Here is a 20,714-nt window from a genome sequence, read left to right as displayed (position 1 = left end):
TTATCCCTCTATTCATGTATTTGTCAGGTCGTCCCTTAAACGTCACTATCGTGCCACCACCTCCTCTGGCAGCAATTTCCAAGCACCCACTACCCTCCGTGTAAAAACCTTCCCTCGCACATCTCCTCTAAACTTTGTCCATTGCATCTTAAATCTGTATTCCCTAATAATCGACTCTTCCACCCTGGGGAAAAAGCTTCTGACTATCCACTCGGTCCATGCCCCTCATAATTTTGTAGATTTCTATCAGGTCGTCCCTCAACCTCAGGTCGTCCAGTGAGAACAAACCGAGATTATCCAACATGGCAGCACAGTAGCATTGTGGATAGCACAATTGCTTCACAGCTCCAGGATCCCAGATTCGATTCCCGGCTTGGGTCACTGTCTGTGCGGAGTCTGCACATTCTCCCCGTGTGCACATGAGTTTCCTCCGGGTGCTCCGGTTTCCTCCCACAGTCCAAAGATGTACAGGTTAGGTGGATTGGCCATGCTAAATTGCCCATAGTGTCCAAAATTGCCCTTCGTGTTGGGTGGGGTTACTGGGATGGGGTGGTGTGGACCTTGGGTGGGGTGCTCTTTCCAAGAGCCGGTGCAGACTCGATGGGCCGAATGGCCTCCTTCTGCACTGTAAATTCTATGATAACATCTCCCTCAGTTAATGCCCTCGATACCAGGCAACACCCTGGTCAAACCTCTTCTGTACTCTCTCTAAAACCTCCACATCCTTCTGGTAGTATGGCAACCAGAATTGAACACTATATTCCAGGTGTGACCAAACTAAGGTTCTATACATCTGCAGCATAACTTGGCAATTTTTATATTCAATGTCCTGGCCGATGAAGGCAAGCATGCCTTTTGCCGACTACGTTCTCCACCTGCATTTCCACTTTCAGTGACCTGTGGATCTATACACCCAGATCCCTCTGCCTGTCAATACACTTAAGGGTTATGCCATTTACTGTATATTTCCCACCTGTATTAGACCTTCCAAAATGCATTACCTCACATCTGTCTGAATTAAACTCCATGTGCCATCTCTCCGCCCAAGTCTCCAACCAATCTACATCCTACTGCATCCTCTAACAGTCATCGCGATCCGCAATTCCACCAACCTTTTTGTCTTCCGCAAACTTACTAATCAGACCAGTTACATTTTCCTCTAAATCATTTACTACAAACAGCAACGGTCCCAGCACTGATCCCTGAACACCACAAGTCACAGCACTCCGTTCAGAAAAGCACCCTTCCACTGATACCTGTCTTCTATGGCCAAGTCAGTTCTTGCCAGCTAACCTCGGACTCCGTGTGATTTCACCTTCTGTACCAGTCTGCCATGAGGGACCTTGTCAAAGGCCTTATTGACGTCCATGTAGACAACATCCACTGCCTTACCTTCATCAATCATCTTCGTCACTTCCTCAAAAAACTCGATCAAGTTAGTGAGACAAAACCTCCCCTTCACAAAACCATGCTGCCTCTCGCTAATATGTCCACGTGCTTCCAAATGGGAGTAAATCCTGTCTCAAAGAATCCTCTTCAATAATTGTACTGCAGGAATTCTATGATTCTAAAATCTGTCCACTGAAGAATGGCCCCAACATACAAAAACAAATAGTTGCATAAGCTTGGTAACTAGCTATATTGTCAGAAGTGCTGTCTTTTACATGGCATAATAAAACTGAGGCCCTGTCTGCCAGTTCAGGTGGAAATGATCCCATGGCACGAAAAAAGGACCCCATTAATGTTATTGGCATTGGTTATGTTCTTTACCTTGTAAAAACTACCCAAAGTCTTGGGACAACAAAAACCTATACACGTCTCTAACCCTGTACTGAAATCCAGTTCTATACATCAAGCTCAGCATTCTATATTGCTACTTCATTCCTATCGCCTGTTCTCTTTTAGTACATTTTTTTTGCTGCAGCAATTAAAAAATATCTAAGCACAACACAAAAAAAAATGACATTATTAGCCTTAGTTCCCCTGCTCAAGTGGCTAATTTTCATTTATGTGCTCTAGATGTACTTGCAAGCTATTAAACTAATTTTGTGTTCATTCATGGACTACACGTGTATTCTTCCCAGTAGCATAGCTAAATAGAAGAGAGAACACTAATCAATTTCACCCCTCTCCTGTCCCAAGAGTCCATAGTTTGTTCATTTGCTATTTTTTTTTTTAAAGTTACATTTCCAGTCTGCATCATATTTTTCCACTTGTCCTATCTAGTTTCCCCATTCTCTTTGATAGTCAGTGTTTTAACTTATTACTTCAGGCCAGCTTTAGATTAAAATCTCCAATGTCGCAGTTGATGGAAGCAACTTACAGCTGCCAATTTGAGCATCTTCAGGTTGTTTGCAGCAACAAAAAGAAAATGCATTTCAAAATTATTTACTTTTGACAATGTGAAATCTAATCTACGTTAGCATAAATTAGAAAAATTAAGTGAGGGAGAACTACATCAGATATGAGTTAACATTTGAACGCAAACAAAATATAGATGAATTGTGAAAATATCAAAATCTAAGAAGCAGTCACAGTGTACCTTGGAGTTGAATCTGCTGTGATACTTACCCTTGAAGATGGTTATGGTCAGAATCGATGTGAAGCACATAGAATTAGGTTAGTGTAAACTGGAAAACAGGAATTCTATTTCAGGCAGACATTGGACCTCCTTCCACCTTCAAAGGCCAATGCAAGCGATTCCCAAAATTGAGTTTCTGAGAATTGTAGGAGCATTTCTATAGCACCGCTACTTGTTTCACTGCAACAACAAAAAAGGTCAATCCTATTACTAGCAATTAAATATCCTTTATTCTAACATTTCTATAAACAACATCTTAAAAACAAGTGGGGCAATGTATAGCCACATATTTTATATATAAATTAAATATAATTCGAAGAGATTCTAAAGAAAGATTTTAATTTTCACAAACACTGGGAGAAGAGGAACAGTTCAAGTTGTAAAGCCAATTAATTCTCTGAATATATTCAAGTAGTTTTCTAGAACAGAAGAAGTTTAAGAATTTTTAAGAGAACAGGCTCCATTTCTGGGGTGAAGCCATCAATCAGTACCTTCTTTCAGTACACTGACAGACTTGTTGAATGTACTTTATATCTGTTTTTACAGTAGTGAAAGAGAACAAAATACCAGATAGAGGTCAATGTGGTCAAGTGAGAGGTTATTCACTGGCTCCAAGAACACATCAGAATGTTTTCTTTATCGTGAAAGTTCAGAAAATGTGGAGGGGAACAAAACAAGTACATAAATCACACAAAACAGGTACATAAATACATAAAATCTAATGCACAGGTGAACTCATAGAATATGTAGCGTGGAAGGAGGCCATTCAGCCCATCCTGCCTGTGCTAGATCTTTGGGAGAGCTACCCAATTAGTTCCACAGAACTTCCTCCCTCACCCACCGCTCTTTTCCAATAACATGTTTCCATTAAAATATTGAGCCAATCACTTCTGAAAGTTATTGAATGTGCTACCACTACCATTTCAAATCTATTTCAGATCACAACTCACTGATGTTTCTGGTTCTTTCCCCAATCATTAAATATATTAAATGACCTACTGGTTAACAACCCCTTCCACCACTGGAAACAATTGCGCAATTTCTCTTATCAAAACTTTTTGCGATTTTGGGGTGGCACCGCGGTTAGCACTTCTGCCTCGAGGCACTGAGGACCTGTGTTCTATCCCGGTCACGTGCGTGTGGAGTTTGCGCATTCTCCCAGTGTCTGCGTGGGTCTTACCTCCACAACCCAAAGATGTACAGGGCAGGTGGACTGGCCACGCTAAATTGCCCCTTAATTGGACAAATTTGTAAACAATAAATAAAATTGTTCACAAATTTACAACATTTCAATCAAATTTCCACCTAACCATCCCTCCACATAAACAGAGTATCTCATCTCAGATCCCATTCTGATAAGTCTGTTCTGCACCCTCTACTAAGGCCTTGGCATCCTTCCAAAAGTGTGGTAATGTGAATTTAACATAATACCTCCTACTGAACCTAATCAATGTTTTCTTGCTTTTGTACTCTGTCACTATTAATAAAGCCAAGGATTCCACTTTTTTTATTTTAAAAAAGCTTTCTCACTTAGCCTGTAATCTTCAACAATTTGCATACTTGCAGCCTCAGGTGAATAGTTTTGCACCCCTTCTAACATTAAACATTTTAGTTAACATCGCCTTTCCTTTTTCTTCCTTCCAAAATGTGTCACTGGTGTCAAATATCATTTGCCATGAGTCCACACATTTCACTAGTTGTATGTCCTCCAGACGTCTGTTGCTATTGTCCTCATTGTTTGCTACATTTCTGAATATTGCCTCATCTGTTGGTTTTTTTTTTTTAAAAATGGTGCCTCGCATACCCAAATCCAGGTTAATATGAAATTAATATTTAAAGAATTAGTGATTCTAATTCTGCTTCTGAGAAAAAAAACACTATATTTGCATCAGGTCTAAGAATTTACCATTCACTCTGCACATTATCCACAGCCCCTTTAATACCACTGGCTTTCATGTTGCTGACAAAACTATATATGTGGTACTTTGTCAATATAGACATCAACCCTACTACCCTCAACAACCCTGTTGATAATTAAGTTAATCAAACAGGATAAGAAATAATCCTTGCTAATGTCAGTTATTCACCAAGACCTTTCCAAATGGCAATTACTGTCTCCATGTTTCCCCACCTCAGATGTTAGGCTGACTGGCCTATTTTTGTTTATTCATTCTTGGGATGGAGGCATCGCTGGCTGGGCCATCATTTGTTCTCCATCCATATTGCCTTTGAACGGAGTAACTTGCTAGACCATTTCAGAGGGGGCAGTTAAGAGTTAACTGCATCGCTGGAGTTACATATAGGGCAGAACGGTTAAGGACAACAGATTTTCTTCCCTGAAGGACATTACTGAACCAGATGGGGTTCATGGTCATCATGAGACTTTTAATTTCAGATTTTTAGTGAATTCAAATTTCACCATCTGCCGTGGTGGGTTTCGAATCCAGGACCCGAGCATTAACTTGAACTCTGAATTACTAGTCTAGTGACAATACCACTACACCACTGTTTATGTCTCCACCAATTTCAAAAAAAACACAGGCAAGTCAAATCTGCCACCCTCCATTCCTCTAGCATCACACCATATCGGAAAGGTTGAAGATTCTGGGCAGAGCCTCTCAAATCACCACCCCAACTTCTGTGATGTGGCCAATCAAGCACCATACCCCTTTTAAAATACCTCGCCATATCTATTTTTTATCATATCCTATATCATTACTTCTTTATAATCACATTGACAGCATCCCCATCTCTAGTAAAGACAGAAGCAACAACTGGTACACTAATCTCATTGTTGGTCGCACATTATAAAAAGTAATCAAAAAGGATAGATGTTATTGAAGATGTCCTTATTCAGACTCTAACTGGAGTACTGCATTCAGTTTTGGCCATCAGGGAACATACACTGGCTTTGGAGACTTACAACATCGCTGATTCACGGAGTCTTAAAGAGTTAAAATATGAAGACAGTTTGCACAAACTTTGTTTTGTTTTCCTTAAATTTAGAAAGTAGAGAACACTCCAAAATGATAAAGGGACTCACTGAGAAACAATTTCCTTTGGTGGAAAATGCACTCAAGGCAGACATCTTAAAACTTTAGCCAGGCTATTTAGGTCTGAAAAATCAGAAAGTACATTTTCCACAGAGAGGGAATATAAATCTGGACCTCAATAAACTGCAACAGAAGGAAGCAGTATCGTAGTGGTATTATCACTGGACTAGTAAACCAGACATCCAGAGTGGAGGGTTGCAGATTTAAATTCCGTGGTTTATTTTTCTAAATTGGTGGAGACATTAACACAACAAGCAGTGGTATAGTGGTATTGTCACTGGACTAGTAATTCAGAGTTCAAGTTCATGCTCTGGGGACCCAGGCTCAAAATCCTGCCACAGCAATTGGTGCAATTTGGATTCAATAAAATATCTGGAATTGAATGTCTAATGATGACCATGAAACTATTGTTGATTGTCGTAAAAAAAAACATCTGGTTCACTAATGTCCTTTAGGGAAGGAAATCTGCCATCTTTACCTGGTCTACCTGTGACTCCAGATCCACAGCATTATGGTTTCCCCCGAAGGGCAATTAGGGATAGGCAATAAATGCTGGCCCAGCCTGCGACACCCACGTCCCGTAAGTGAATAAAATAAACAATTTGAAATTTTATAGCAGCCTGAACAGAACAAAGCATCCTGAGGAACTGCACTGGGCAGTCAAACAAAATAAGGCTGAGTCACATAAGGAGATATTATAGAATCCCTAAAGTTTAGAAGGAGGCCATATAACCCATCAAGTCTGCGCTGACCTTGGAAAAAGCACCCTACTTTAGACCACACCTCCACCCTATCCCTGTAACAGTAGCAACAGCTAACCTTTTGGACCCTAAGGGGCAAATTAGCATGGCCAGTCCAGCTAACCAGCACATCTTTGGACTGTGGGAGGAAACCGGAGTGTCCGGAGGAAACCCACGCAGACAAGGGGAGAAAGTACAAACTCCACACAGACAATCACCCGAGGCCGGAATGGAACCCAGGTCCCTGGAGCTCTGAGGCAGCAGTGCTAACCACTGTGACACCCCATATTGGAACAGGCATCAAAAAGCTTGGTCAGAGAAGGAGGTTTAAGTTTTTCCAAAAGATGAGAATTACAGGGGTTTAGGGAGGCAATTTCAAAATTAAGGTTCCGAGGAATTAATAGTGAAGCGAGGAAATGTAAGCAAGGCACTATAATTGGATGAATGCAGGGATCTGAGGATTGTAGGCCAAAGGAGAAAAGTTTAAAATCAAACCACTGCCTATCATGAACTAGCATAAACTCAGCAAGCACAGGGTTGATCGGTGAAACCCTGCTAATGAGGGTATGGGCAGCAAAACCTTTGATGCGCTCAAGTTAGAGAAGGTGAAAAATGGATGGCCAGACAGAGGCACATTGGAATAGTCGACCCTGGTTCTTCACACATTAGAAACATTGAAGGCGACCAATCAGCCCATTGAGTCTGCACCAACCCTCCCCCACCCGATCCCATGTCGACACTGGGAGAAAGTGAAGTGAAAATTCATGACAGTCACCCATGGCTGGAAATGAATCCAGGTCCCTGGCGCTGTGAGGCAGCAACCACTGTGCCACCCAAATATTGCACAAATCCGCTGCGAGCAGAGCTGAACCCTTTGTGGAGAACTCCCATTGGATTTCAAATCCAATGCCTTACTCACTTGGGCATCACAGCTACATCCATAAAACTGTCACTATCTGCCATGGTGGGATTTGACCCCAAGTCCCCAGAACATTACCCTGGATGTCTGGATTACGAGTCCAGCAATAATACCACTTGGCCCACTGCTTCCCTGTTGACCAAGAAGCAATGACATATCAGAGACAGTAAAAGGATAACGAGATGGTTATGAGGTAGAGCTGGGTATCATCAGAAAACATGTCGAATTTGATTTGTATTTGGCTGCTATTGCCGAGAAGCAGATCACTCAAATAAGCAGTAGATGCTCCGAAGCTTTCAAGTCCGGGATTAAAATATTTTGTTGAGCCAGGGTATCAACGGATATGGAACAAGGTAAAAAGATTTGAGGTACACATCAGCTATGCTCAGAATAATTAAAGAACAGGTTTAAGAGGCGGAATAGCCTATCTCTGTTCCTATGTTGAATGTTGATCATGAATTATAACAGTCAAAGGCTGCTGTAACATTAATTTAGATCTGAAATGTAGATACTGAAATGTAATAAATGGTTTCTATTTAAACATCACATATGCAATATTCAGTTTTATGCTTGGCTTTTCAAAGAAATAGCCTGCATTGTGCCAATTCCTCCCCTTATGGTGTTTAATCTCCAATTCTAACATGATGCATTGTCATCCACATTTTTAGTATTAAATAATAACCGGCAATAGATCTAATAGGTTGTAGTGCCAGAGTTATCATGGGATACATTATAAACTACATCCCAAGCCTCTTTGAAATGCCTTTCCTTTGCACCATAAATTTTAAAACAGAAAAGTTAAAGCAAAACATTCAGTGCATTTTTCATTTTTTGCCAGAACAGACTGCTGTAACGAGAATGTTTATTCTTTGTAGTTAGGCTGCCATAAAACTATGACTAGAATGTGGTGCAATCTGCACAAAAACATTTTTTCAAATCATGAAAAAGACACAAAAGGATAATATACACAGGAGTATAGCAAAGAGTTTATACATGTAATATACATCTTCAGAATAAAATACATCATCCACACTTAATTTGTCCTGCTTTAAAACATCATCGCTTTCAAGGGGTCATTTAAAAAAAAAAAATCTTTATTCCAGATTTCTGGATAAGATGTTTTAATGTGCATGGTGACAGTCTCTGGCTCAGCCAACGCTGCTAAACTGCCCAAAATCTATGAATGTATAATTAATTTCCAGTATCAATTCAGGCCTTATTTTCTGTAAACTCCCATTTCCTGAAGTGACTTCGCCATTTATTCCATTTTGAGTAAAACTACCAACTGGCCAGCTGCAATCTTACCATGTTTTAAGTTCTTCACATCATGAGACAAAAGTACATAGGAAAGATGGCTTCATAGCAAGTGGATGCAATTCTCGCTCAAAAAGGTTCAAATATGCAGATCCTTTTTAAAAATAAATCCCCCAATCATTTTATTTTTGACATTGGATACAAATGCAGATTCAGTTTGTTATTTTTATTTTTCCATATTTCTCTCTAGCACTGAGCTATTCCCCCTCATTATACTGATACATGGAAACAAATCATTCCAAATTCTGAAATGTCTGGTAAAGGTGAGAGACTGACCATTAATGAGGAACTCAGCGGATTTTTTGGGAAAAATCGTTTTGCAACAATTGACTTTTTTTTTTGAAAGTTTGATTCGAACATCAAGATTCTGAAAACATTAAGTGTTTGTGGATTGCATCACTCCTTCGTAACACAGTAACCAGAACTCAAATTCACTAAAGATTTAATTCCAAACTCACTGCCCCACATTCAAGTTGTGATGCCTCCGTGATCCAAGAACAGCTTAAGAGTTTAAAAAAAAAGGAGAAAACGAAGCACCAAACTTAAGCACCACCTCAAGTTCTGGACTAAACAGGCATTTCTTTTTTTTTTGGGGGGGGGGGGGGGGGGGAAAAGAGTGCATGACCCAATTTTCTGAATTGGTACTCCTGCCTCACCTGCCCAGTGTACTTCAAGAAACTCCAGGTGCACTGCCCACCATTTTCTCAGGTAGCAAATAACTGCAATTTTCCAATATGGGCTTCAAGCAAATGAAACTCATGCAAGGTACAACTGTTGTCCAGTCATATTTTTAAAAATAAAAATTCCCTTGCCCCTAAAGATCTCTGGACATGCAGCAGCTTTCTACTATTATCCAAACAGTCATTCTTCATGTGAGTCCTAATAATGATTTGTTGACAAGCTATTTGACTGGAAGAGGAACAACACTGTGTTGTTACCAGCAGGGTCACCAGGTAGCAATCTGAATTCCAAGCTGAGCATCCCCAATAGGATCCCTACTAAGATTAGACAAGGTCTTTCACATCGTATGCAGAGATGCTTTTTTGCAGTTTTGCTGACCACCAAACTCGTGATCATGAAACAGCTGTTTAAAAAAATGCATCAAGACGCCAGCTGAGCCGTTATGTCCACATACTTTCAAGAACATAAAAACTCAACAAATTTCAGTGAAAACAATGAATTCAATATTTTTTGGAAAAACATACATAAAACGTCAGCCATGCCTGTAGCGATAAATACAGGCTTGCATGGGTTTAGTGTTCTTCCTTAAAATAATGTATGATTAGCATTTTAGCCTTGCAAGGTACATGTTAAGAGGTTTGGAAGCCAGTCTAAAAACAGGTTTTTGAAAAATACGTCAGCAGCATTTCTACGCAGGGCTTTCTCCAAACTTGCCAACGACGAAACAAAACGTCGATTGCCTATTTTAACAACAAAAACCTCCCCCGCCCCCCCAAAAAATGTTTGTTTCGAGTGCTGTGTGGACAGCAAAAGTAAGTAAATAAGTCCCTTTGAAAGCTCAATTCCTGGGGCAGCTCATTTAAGACCTCCTGACACGGGGGGGTGGGTGGGGGGGGGGGGGGGGGGCAATGACGACTGTGTCCAGAGGCCACGGCAAACCCATTTTAAATGCAAAGTTCGGTGAAAGGAAAGTCAACAATGCGCAGCTAATACAACAAAACGTTAAGTGTGGTCAGTTGTTGTGGGGACATTACTGGGCTCTGGCATTGTGCAGCAAACCACACAAAAGGAGCCGTGTGTGTGTCTGCTCCTCACATCCCGAACAGCCGCTTCAGGGTCTGCAGGCCCCGCGCTCCGGCTCCGGGCCCATACTGCGAGGCGCCCGGCCGGAGCTCGAGCACAAAGCGTCGGGCGGGGGACCAGTGTTTTCAGGTCCGCTCCTAGGCCACTGGCTCACTTTCTCAGTCTCCCCCCCCCCGTCCACGCGACACCACAGACAGTCGGAGCTCCGGGGCCAGACACCCGGAGAGCGGCCGGCCGAACCGGCCTCGCTCCTCAAAAACACCTGCATTAAACCGAGGCCGGAGACACACCGTGTGAAGTGAAGGGAGCTGGATCGGGATGAAAACAATGCGCAGCTCCTGCTCGCTCCGCCGCTGCTCTTCCTCAACTCGGACTCCCAACAGCTGAGGATGTAAACACTGCGTCACGTGACAGCCCCTTCCAGCGCCAAGCTCCGCCCTCTTCCCCAACACTGGCACTGGCCCTGCACAGACCCACTGCCGATCAGAGCACTGGCCCTGCACAGACGCACTGCCGATCAGAGCACTGGCCCTGCACAGACCCACTGCCGATCAGAGCACTGGCCCTGCACAGACCCACTGCCGATCAGAGCACTGGCCCTGCACAGACCCACTGCCATTCAGAGCACTGGCCCTGCACAGACCCACTGCCGATCAGAGCACTGGCACTGGACAGACCCACTTCCGTTCAGAGAACTGGCCCTGCACAGACCCACTGCCGTTCAGAGCACAGGCTCTGCACAGATCCACTGCCGAACAGAGCACTGGCACTGGACAGACCCACTGCCGATCAGAGCACTGGCACTGGACAGACCCACTGCCGATCAGAGCACTGGCACTGGACAGACCCACTGCCGATCAGAGCACTGGCCTTGCACAGGCCCACTGCCGTTCAGAGCACTGGCCCTGCACAGACTGGTAAACACCACTAGTAACATTGTATGTATTACGGTACTGCCCATGTGTTACAGGTACAACAGTAAATCCCCGCCTGCTGGCTCCTAGCAGGCGGCGTATAAAAGTGTCTGCTCTCCTGCGCTGCTTCCATTCTGGTTCCAGCTGCAGGAGGCACAACAGCTTGTGCAATAAAGCCTCGATTGTTTCACCATTCTTGTCTCATGGTAATTGACGGTACATCACAGACCCACTGCCGTTCAGAGCACTATCCCTGCACAGATCCACTGCCGATCATAACACTGGCCCTGCACAGACCCACTGCTGATCAGAGCACTGGCCCTGCAAAGCCACGCTGCTGATCATAACACAGGCCCTGCACAGACCCACTGCCGAATATAGGACTACCCAGTACAGACCCACTGCTGATCACAACACTGGCACTGCACAGACCCACTGCTAATCACAACACTGGCACGTATTGCACAGACCTAGTCTGCTTATTACAAAGCACAGTACAGCACTGAAATGTGGCACAGCTCAATCTGCATATTACTGGTCAAAGCACTGGCACTGCACAAACCCACTCTGCTTATTGCTGATCAAGGCATGAGCATTGCACCCACCTAGTCTGCTTATTATAAAGCACATAAATGGCACTGCACCAATCCACTCTACTTTGTGCTGACCACAGCACTGGCACTATATTGCTTATCTCAACACTAGCACTGCACAGACCCTGTCTGCTTATTACAAAGCACAGCACTGGAACTGCACAAAACCCACTCTGCTGAGTGCTAAACACTGTACTGGCACTGCACAGACCCTGTCTGCTTATTGCAAAACACAGCACTGGGCCTGTACAAACTCACTCTTATTATAACTTGCCACAGCACTGGAAATGCATGGACTGACGCAGCTGATCACAGAACAAGCACGACACAATAAATTTAATCCTTTTACCTTGCAGTGAATGGTCTGAATACATCTCCAGCGGTACTGGAACCACATGGATCAGTTCTGGTTCCTTACTCAGCATTGCACCATGATGCTCGATCAATAACTCCAGAAGCGAGATTGGAGAAAATTGAAAGCTTTATTACACTAGATGCTTCCCCCAGCAGTGCAGGTACAGAAGGCAGCTGCTGGGAAGGCAGGCTTAAAATGAAAACAGTACCTCCTACACCAATGGTCTTACAGCATTACAGGGTACCGTAATACCTCTAATACCGACTACCCCATTCACCCCCTGGTAAAAAAAAGAGTCCGGCGGGGGGAGGGGGGGCGGGGGGGGGGGGGGGGGGGGGGCTCGCATTACACAGTGGTAGAGGTTAAGGTTATGGAGATACCCGGTATACATGAGTACAGTGGTTTTTGCCTCGTTACATCGCAACTATTTACAAAATTTATTTACAGTTCAGAATGAAGCAATTAGTCGATCGGGGCCCTGGCCGTCCTCTGCGATCATCGTAGCTTCGGTGGTGATTCAGGCGCCGGCTCGGGCATCTGTGGCTCCGGGAGCGTGGCTTTGGCTTCTTCAGCAGCTTCATCACCCCTAGATGGGACCGGTGGGAGAACCGATCCACCTGGGAAGGGGGCGGCTGTGGGGTGCGCCGGTGGGATTGGTCGTGAGGGTGTGTGTGGGGATCCAGCGGGCGCCAGGTCCGGTAGGGAGACCGTATCCTGTCGGCCGTCGGGCTACGCCACGTAGGCGTACTGAGGGTTAGCGTGGAGGAGATGGACCCTCTCGACCAATGGGTCCAATTTGTGCGCCCGCGTGTGTTTGCGGAACAGGATGGGTCCAGGAGCTGCCAGCCAGGTTGGGAGCGAGGTCCCAGAGGAGGACTTCCTAGGAAAGACAAGGAGACGTTCATGAGGTGTTTGGTTGGTCGTGGTACATAGCAGTGATCGGATGGAGTGGAGGGCATCCGGGAGGACCTCCTGCCAGCGGGAGACTGGGATATTCCTGGACCGTAGGGCCAGTAGTACGGTCTTCCAGACCGTTCCGTTCTCACTCTCTATCTGTCCGTTTCCCCGGGGGGTTGTAACTGGTCGTCCTGCTTGAGGCAATGCCCTTGCTGAGCAGGAATTGACGCAGTTCGTCGCTCATAAAGGAGGACTCCCTATCGCTGTGTATGTATGCGGGGAAACCGAACAGCGTAAAGATACTGTGGAGGGCTTTTATGACGGAGGCTGTGGTCATGTCGGGGCAGGGAATGGCGAATGGGAACCGGGAGTACTCGTCAATCACATTCAGGAAGTACATGTTGCGGTCGGTTGAGGGGAGAGTCACTTTGAAGTCCATATTGAGGCGTTCAAAGGGACTTAATCAGGTGCGCTTTCTGTGGCCTGTAGAAGTGCGGCTTGCACTCCGTGCAGATTTGGCAGTTCCTGGTGGCTGTCCTGACCTCCTCGATGGAGTAGGGCAGGTTGCGGGTTTTAATGAAATGCAAAAATCGAGTGACCCCCGGGTGGCAGAGGTCCTCGTGGAGGGCTCGGAGGCGGTCCACTTGTGCGTTGGCACATGTGCCGTGGGATAGGGCATTATGAGGCTTGTTTAGCTTCCCGGGACGATATAAGAACTCATAGTTGTAGGTGGGGAGTTCGATCCTCCACCGTCACAGACAATCATCAGTGAGAGCACACGCACTATAAAACAGGGAACACGACAGATCCCGCTGATTCCAGCAGGAGATTGCTCAGAGCACAGAGCTCACAGCGTGCCACTCAGACATACACCATGTGCTGAGTGCCTCTCTAAGATAATGCTAGGGCTGGGTCCACAGGTTCACGGGTGAAGTAGGAACCACAGCCAGAAGTTTACAGATGTTGTTATCCAGAATAATAAAACAGAGTTGTACCATCTACAACCGTGTTGGTACGTTTGTATAGCGGAACACCCAACACGACATAGTACCAGGCTTGGAACCCAGCAACTGTGAGACCTACCTGCACATCGTCAGAGATCCGCCATCCTGCGCCATGGACACCATCAGCCCGCCACAGCCGCTCCAAATCGCTGGAAACCTCGGCGTCAACTGGAAGCTGTTTATACAGCGCTTCCAGCTCTTCCTAGAAGCCACAGACAGGGAGAATGCATCGGACACCAGGAAGATCGCCCTCCTCCTCTCCACGGCAGGGCAACACGCCATCCACATCTACAACTCCCTGGCATTTGCGGAAGGCGAGGACAAGACGAAGTACAAGACGATCCTTCTAAAGCTTGAGCAACACTTCAGCGTCAAGCTGAATGAGAGATTCGAGAGGTACCTCTTCCAGCAGCGCCTGCAGGGTAAGGATGAGCGTTTTCAATCTTTTTTGACACACCTCCGTATCCTCGCGCAGTCATGCGGCTATGAGGCCACCTCCGATTCCACGATTCGGGACCAGATAGTTTTTGGGGATCCTCGGGCACCCTACGCCAGCAGCTCCTCAAAATAAAGAGCCTCATCCTAGCCACCGCCATCGAAACCTGCATCTTCCACGAAAACGCGACCAGCCGGTACTCCCAATTCCAGGCGGCCGAATCGGCACGGCAGGGACCCTTCGAGGCCGAGCGGGTCCAGTCGATCGAATTCCACCCAGCCCGCGGCCCGGACGAGGGCGGCCATTTTGCGCGCTTTCCGCGGCCTCCCGCGTCAAAAGAGACGTCGATGCAAAGGGACATGACGCGCAGGCGCGCTCTACGCAGGGCCGAACTACGCATATACGCGGTGGCGCAACGAACGCCATGACGTCACGACATGCGGCAACTGTGGATCCGCACACTTAAAGCGGCAATGTCCAGCCAAAACTCGACAATGCCTCCGCTGTGGCAAGATGGGCCACTACGCTGCCTGCTGTCGAGCAGCTCGACCTGCCAACGCTCCCCAATTCCGCCAGCCTCGCAGGGACGTGCGGGCCATTCAGCCTCCATACACCGAGTCATACCCTGACAACGTACAGACCGGTGATACTGACGACCGGGAAGCCTTCCGCGTTGCGGTAATAGACAGAAATCGGATGTCCCCAAGTAGGACCCACCAGCCGATGCCAGTGCACAGCGTTAATCCGGGCGATGAATGGTGTGCCACCCTAACGGTGAACCGATCACCAATCACATTCCGTTTAGACACTGGTGCCTCCGCCAATCTCATTGCATGGTCAGCCTTCTACGCCTTGAAGGTCAAACCACCGATTCGGCCATCCCGCTGTCAGTTGGTCGATTACAACGGTGATGTTATCCCGGCCATGGGATCCTGCCAGCTCGAGGTTACACGCAATTCGTACACAGCCACACTGTCTTTTGAGATAGTTGGATCTTCAAAGGACTCCCTGCTAGGTGCACAGGCGTGCAAGGTTCTCCACCTCGTTCAGCGGGTACACACTCTGTCTCCAGAAGGCACGTCCGATTTCCCGGATACAGACTTTAGGGCACAGCTCCACTCGCTCCTCACCCGCAACCAGGAGGCTTTCGAGGGCATGGGCACACTGCCCTACACTTACATAATACGGCTCAAACCGGACGCCACCCCGGTCATTCACGCACCTCGTAGAGTCCCAGCACCACTCAAGGACCGCCTCAAGCAGCAGCTGCAGGATCTCCAGGACCAAGGAGTGCTTTCCCGGGTCACGGAGCCTACGCCATGGGTCAGCTCCATGGTGTGCGTTAAAAAGCCCTCTGGCGAACTCCGGATCTGCATCGACCCAAAAGACCTGAACAATAACATCATGAGGGAACACTACCCCATACCCAAACGGGAAGAGATCATGAACGAAATGGCCCGGGCTAAAATTTTTATCAAGCTTGATGCCTCAAAGGGTTTATGGCAGATTCAGCTGGATCAGTCCAGCAGGAAGCTGTGCACTCCCTTTGGCAGGTACTGCCACAATAGGATGCCGTTTGGCATCATCTCAGCATCCAAGGTGTTTCATCGAATCATGGAACAGATGATGGAGGGCATCGAAGGGGTGCGCGGCTATGTTGACGATGTCATCATCTGTTCCACCACACCACAGGAGCACATCAGTCGTCTCCAGCGCGTCTTTGCTCGGATACGAGAACACGGCCTGCACCTCAACCGAGCCAAGTGTTCTTTTGGCCAAACTGAGCTAAAGCTTCTGGGGGACCACAAATCCCGGTCAGGGGTGCGTCCAGATGCAGACAAAGTGACAGCTATTGCAGCCATGCCACAGCCGGCAGACAAGAAGGCAGTGCTATGCTTTCTCGGGATGGTCAACTTCCCGGGGAAGTTCATTCCCAACCTTGCCTCCCACACAACGCCTCTTCGCCACCTGGTGAAGAAGACTGCGGAGTTCCAGTGGCTGCCCGCACACCAGAAGGAATGGGAAGAGCTCAACCACCGCCCCGGTATTGGCGTGCTTCGACACTACTCGAGATACAAAGATCTCCACTGATGCCAGCCAGTCCGGCATTGGGGCGGTACTCCTGCAACGGGACGACACTGCATCATGGGCCCCGGTCGCCTATGCCTCGCGGGCCATGACCCTCACAGAACAGCATTATGCCCAAATTGAGAAGGATTTGTTGACCGGCATAGATAAATTCCACGACTATGTGTATAGTCTCCCTCAGTTCACCGTGGAAACCGACCATCGTCCCCTGGTCGGCATCATACAAAAGGACCTCAATGAGATGACCCCTCGCCTCCAGCGCATTCTGCTCAAGCTCCAGAGGTACGACTTCCAACTGATCTACACCCCGGGAAAGGACCTCATCATCACGGATGCCCTGTCCAGAGCAGTAAGCACACCACCTGAATCGGGGGGGGTTTGTCTGTCAGGTCGACGCACAAGTAGCCTTCACATCAGCCAATCTGCCAGCTACCGATGCAAGTCTGGCCCGTATTCGCCGTGACCCCCTTCTACAACGTGTAATGCGCCACATGACGGAAGGGTGGCTCAAGGGGCAGTGCCCACAATTCTACAATGTCCGGGACGACTTGGCCGTCATTGACGGTGTCCTCCTAAAGTTGGACCGGATTGTGATCCCACACAGCATGCACCGGCTTGTCCTCGAACAACTGCACGAAGGCCATCTCGGGGTTGAAAAGTGCAGGCGGAGGGCCCGAGAAGCTGTGTACTGGCCGGGCATCAGCGACGACAACGCCAACATGGTGCTCAACTGCCCCACCTGCCAAAGGTTTCAGCCGGCACAACCCCCTGAGACACCTCAGCCCCATGAGTTGGTAACGTCCCCCTGGGCAAAGGTGGGTGTGGACCTTTTTCATGCACTCGACAGGGACTACGTCATCATAATTGACTATTTCTCCAATTATCCGGAGGTCATACGCCTGCACGACTTGACATCATCAGCTGTAATCAGAGCATATAAGGAAACCTTTGCTCACCATGGCATTCTGCTTACCATCATGTCGGACAATGGGCCCTGTTTTGCGAGCCAAGAATGGTCTTCTTTTGCCGCTTCATAAGGCTTCACACACGTGACGTCCAGCCCTCTGCATCCCCAGTCAAATGGCAAGGCGGAAAAGGGCGTCCATATCATGAAGCAGCTCCTCTGCAAGGCTGCTGATGCCGGATCTGACTTCTGTTTAGCTCTGCTGGCCTATCGCTCGGCCCCACTGTCCACGGGCCTCTCACCAGCCCAGCTGTTGATGGGTCGCGCCCTCAGGACCACTGTACTGTCCATTCATGTTCCCAAACCCGACCATGCTCCAGTACTGCAAAGGATGCGACAGCAACGTGCTCAGCAGAAGGTGGCACATGACACTCGGGCAACTGATCTTCCTGCCCTGGCGCCTGAAGACAACGTCCGCATCCACCTACTAGAGGGTGGCTGGTCGGCAACTGCCGAGGTTCTCTGCCGCGTGGCTCCCCACTCGTTCCTGGTTCGCATGCCTGATGGCTCCATCCGCCGGCGTAATCGGCGGGCCCTTTGGCTGCTTCCGCGCTCGCTACGTGATCATGCACCGGTGCCACGCCATCCTGTTATCCCTGATGTCGACTTCATGGCGCTTCCTGCCACTATGGCTATTCCTCTATCGCCCGTGGCCAGGCCCATTCCTCAGCCGGTGGATCCTGACCCACCTTTGAGGCGGTCAACCCAAATTCGTCGCCCACCTACTAGGCTGGACTTATGAGCCTGTTTGCACATTGGACTCACTGAATTGTTGTGCAACAATGATTAATGTGTTTCTCTTTTTTTGTCGTTCCAGGAGTTCTCTTTCGATCTTCGATCTTTGATGATTGCACTTGTTTTGTTTATGGTACAACCTTGTTGCTATGTTGCAGCTGACACCTTCCTATGTATATAGTTTAGCCTCATGTTGTGAATATTGCACACACATATTCAGCTGCACTCAGTACACACCAATATTTATTACCATATAGGCACACACTCTTGTGAAAAGGGGGATGTCATAATATCCATATTAACATATCATAGTGCAATCACACACACACACTGATGGACAGATCGACAGACCAATCAACACACACGCAACATCACAGCCAATCACCAGTGAGAGCACACGCACTATAAAACAGGGAACACCACAGTTCCCGCCTATTCCAGCAGGAGATAGCTCAGAGCACAGAGCTCACAGCGTGCCACTCAGACATACACCATGTGCTGAGTGCCTTTCTAAGATAGTGCTAGGGCTGGGTCCACAGGTTAACTGGTGAAGTACAAACTACAGCCAGAAGTTAACAGTTGTTATTATACAGAATAATAAAACAGAGTTGTACCATCTACAAACGTGTTGGTTCGTTTGTATATCGGATCACCCAACACGACACCCACGAGTGCGAATGGAGAGAACTCAAAGCAAACTCCTTGAGGCCTAGTGTCTCTTTCTCCAGCAATTGCTGGTGGATTTAGGAGGACAGCATACCTGCAACAAATGCGTCCCGGATCAAAAGTTCTGTGTGGTCGCTGGCCGAAACTTGCGGGCAGTTACAGTTCCTCCCCAACACCAGGAGCGCACGGTAGAACTCCTCCAGTGATTCCCCAGGGATTTGTTGCCTCGTCGCTAGTAGATGTCGGGCGTAGACCTGGTTTACAGGGCGAATATAGTGTCCTATCAGCAGATTCATTATGGCCTCAAAATCGTCCGCGTCCTCGATGAGAGTGTAGATCTCTGGGCTCACCCTTGAGTGCAGAACTTGCATTTTCTGGTCCTCCGTGGGTGTAATTGTGGCCATCCTGAGATAGACATTGAAACACGCGAGCCAGTACTTGAAGGTTGCTGCTGAGTTTGCCACATGGGGGCTGAGCTGCAGACACTCCAGCTTCATTCGGAGCTCCATTCTTTTAAATCTAGTGTAATAAACTGATGCTCGATCAATAACTCCAGAAGCGAGATTGGAGACAATTAAAGGCTTTATTGCACTAGATGTTTCCCCCAGCAGCGCAGGTACAGAAGGCAACTGCTGGGGAGACACGGGCTCTTATACTCTGCCTTACTGGGCGGAACCAGCAGGCAGGCTTAACCAATGAAAACAGTACCTCCTACACCAATGGTCTTACAGCATTACAGGGTACCATAATAATTCTAATACCGACTACCACACACCAATAAAGTGTTGTCTATTTAGCTTTTCTCGAAGCACTGACAATGGCTTTCTCTCCACTTAACAGTACTGCAAAGATCATTGTTGCCTATTTTTACTTGCAATGTTGGCATTAAATGGATGAGCACGGTACAGGCCAGTGTCTCTCCAACATCACTGGAATGTCACATGTAAGTTTAACTTCAGAAGCAACATTGCCATTATCTAGATCAGCTGTACTCCAATTGCACTGCATGGACTCCCGACATCTCCAGAGCACTTCCAACTTCAAACCTGCAGTATTGTATACACAGTTTCAACATATGCACACTAACACCACATGAACTGACTCACTCATACCATTACCGTATTGAACACTGGCATATCAGATATTGATTCTGCCATTTATCACCCTAGTACATCAAACACAAACTTGGCCCTGCAGCATATAAGGAACACCCAGTGTAAAAATAAAGAAATGATTTTATCATGGTACAATGCAGTCACAGGCACAGTGTGGCATAACTGCAAATACCCAGAACAACAAAGACATTACATCTTCTTGTTAAAGGAGATTTGTTTGTTCCAAAATATGTAATTCCAGTATATGTAAAAGACTCATTATCTATTTGAAATCACACTGTAATCTGTGAAATCAGGGCTGGAATCTTCCGGCCTCATCATGGCAGGACTCACCGCGGGAGATTTAGCGGCTCAACCAAACGTCCAATGACCTACGACAAGTCCGGATGATCCGGGCGGCAGGCAGGACCATAACTTCCTGCCACAGGAGGGAGTCCTAAAGTTCCAAAAAGTTCTCTTCTTTAAGCTAATATTTTTACATTTGTGACATATATTTACTTTGTCTTAATTTGAAGGTTGTAATATTTCTTATCTCATAGAGAGTTTTATTGACAGCCCAAACTATTGAAACAGTCT

At 46.9% G+C, this 20,714-nt stretch overlaps 1 protein-coding gene across 5 annotated transcripts in view; it reads right to left on the bottom strand.

Moving 5' to 3' along the window:
- pcmtd1 (protein-L-isoaspartate (D-aspartate) O-methyltransferase domain containing 1) overlaps positions 1 to 10,827 on the bottom strand; it is an 87,801-nt gene extending 76,974 nt beyond the window's left edge. For all 5 annotated transcript variants that reach the window (XR_011933397.1, XM_072467788.1, XM_072467789.1 and 2 more), the window contains exons 1-2: positions 10,662 to 10,827; positions 2,572 to 2,761 (exon numbers count right to left, since the gene is read on the bottom strand). Coding sequence is in view for 1 of the 5 variants with exons in the window: in XM_072467790.1 (XP_072323891.1) it covers positions 2,572 to 2,611 (40 nt within the window). In the remaining 4 variants the exon portion in view is untranslated. The remainder of the gene's footprint in view (positions 1 to 2,571; positions 2,762 to 10,661) is intronic.
- Positions 10,828 to 20,714: the final 9,887 nt, after the last annotated feature.

This window comes from Scyliorhinus torazame, chromosome 11 (assembly GCF_047496885.1).
Source record: "Scyliorhinus torazame isolate Kashiwa2021f chromosome 11, sScyTor2.1, whole genome shotgun sequence".
Lineage (NCBI taxonomy): Eukaryota > Metazoa > Chordata > Chondrichthyes > Carcharhiniformes > Scyliorhinidae > Scyliorhinus > Scyliorhinus torazame.
This window is presented reverse-complemented; position numbering and strand designations above follow the sequence as displayed.